Raw genomic sequence first — 1,803 nt, 5'->3', positions numbered from 1 at the left:
TCATGAAAGATTCTCAACATCACTAGTCATTGGAAAATGGAAATGTCATTACAAAATGTAAACCTTAGCCGATGCCAGGCACACAGAGCAGTCACAACACCCCACCCTGGCTCTGCGGGATCCTAGGATATAGTGCCCACACGCCTGCCCCTCTCCTCTGCCTCCCCCGCTCACCCCACTTACATCACGTGAAGGATCCCTGACCCCACCACGTACCGGAAGCCCCCACACGTACATACGTCACTTCCGCTCCCATCCGGAAGCCCTCCAGCACGCCTCAGCAGCCTTCTGTGCGCGGCCAGCACCAACTAACCGCCAGAACCGCTCGTGCGCGGCCTTCATCACCACCTTCATGGCCGCGGCCCCAGACCCGGCCGGCCCTGCAGGGCCACGCGTGCGCCAGAACTACCAGCCCCAGTGCGAGGCCGCCATCAACCTGCACATCAACGTGGAGCTGCACACCTCGTACTCGTTCCTGTCCATGGCCTTCTACTTCAGCCGCGACGACGTGGCCTTGAAGCATTTCGCCCAGTACTTCCGGCAGCAGGCCCGCGAGGCCAAGCGGCGCGCCAAGAAGCTGATGCACCTGCAGAGCCTGCGCGGGGCGCGCCTCCGCTTCCGCGACATCAGGAAGCCCGAGCACGACAACTGGGAGAGCAGCCTCCTGGCCTTCGAGTGCGCCCTGCGCCTCAAGAAGCGCGTCAACCAGAGCCTGCTCGACCTGCACCAGATGGCCACCTACTTCAGGGACGCCGAGCTCTGCGACTTCCTGCACACCCACTACCTGCGCGAGCAAGTCGACTCCATCAAAGAGCTGGGGGACCATCTCACCAACCTGCGCGACATCGGGGCCCCCGAAGACGGCCTGGCAGAGTACCTCTTTGACAAGCTCACCCTGGGTGAAAGCTCCATGGACTTAGACTGAACTGTCTTGCCCATGGCAGGGGGGGCGCGGTGCCTTCCCCTCCTCACCCAGTTTGCATTCACATGGCAGTACTGCCTTTGCAATACATTCGTTTCAGTGGTTTCTTCCCAGTTTTACAGTTTCTTTCAGTAATTTCCAGTTTTACCCTTTCTTTCAGTAGTTTCTTCCAGTTCTACCGTTTCTTTCTGTAAAGTTATTGATTGCAACAACAACAACAAAAAGGTCTGGTTTATTCGCGTGCACAAAACCCTCACTTTTTAAGTTTTAAACGGGTATCCGGAAGTCTCTCCACCTGCCCATGGCCCATCCTCTTGCAGCTCGGGGTCTCCAGGGATGGAGGGAGAAGGTATCCCATGGGACCCTGGAAATTACAAAATTAAAATTCCCCTTACAATGGGTAGGTGGGTGGTTTGGGGTGGTAGGTTAGCTGGGGATCAGTGCATATATATGAACAGTAAACATATAAAAAAACATTGTCTAGAATTCATCAGTCACTGCTGCTGGGGAAGAAGTGAAAGTGGGATTGAGCAGGGTTCAAATAAAGGTGGTCTTCACTTCAACTCAAATAACAATGGTTAATTATGGGTAGCAAGCTGGGGGCCTTCAAAGTGGTAGAATGTCAGTGCCCCTCTGCAAGCTCTCCCAGGGTGACAGTGAATGTAGGGTGGGCTTTGCCATAGACAAGAGGTGACTTCCTGTGGTCACCAATACCAGGCAGACTGTACTTACATCAATGTATATTTACTCCAGCTGTACCGTATTTTATCATCAAGCAACACAGTACAAAAAAAAAAATCCCATTGAGAAGGGTTGGAAAATATAATTAGGAAAAATATTTTTTATCTATAATTTGCCACTAAGAGGTGTCTTGCATTTCT

The 1,803-nt window shown here is 52.9% G+C and overlaps 1 protein-coding gene across 1 annotated transcript; it reads left to right on the top strand.

The window, feature by feature from the left end:
* Positions 1-262: 262 nt before the first annotated feature.
* LOC119246752 (ferritin heavy chain-like) lies at positions 263-1,257 on the top strand. Its single transcript, XM_037513091.2, has one exon. The coding sequence runs from the start codon at positions 353-355 to the stop codon at positions 923-925; it is 573 nt and encodes a 190-aa protein (XP_037368988.1). The 5' UTR covers positions 263-352; the 3' UTR covers positions 926-1,257.
* Positions 1,258-1,803: the final 546 nt, after the last annotated feature.

Source organism: Talpa occidentalis, unplaced genomic scaffold (genome assembly GCF_014898055.3).
Source record: "Talpa occidentalis isolate TD23 unplaced genomic scaffold, MPIMG_talOcc4v2.1 talOcc4.15, whole genome shotgun sequence".
NCBI classification, from domain to species: domain Eukaryota; kingdom Metazoa; phylum Chordata; class Mammalia; order Eulipotyphla; family Talpidae; genus Talpa; species Talpa occidentalis.
Note: the sequence above shows the minus strand (reverse complement) of the source record. Positions and strands in the feature narration are given on the sequence as shown.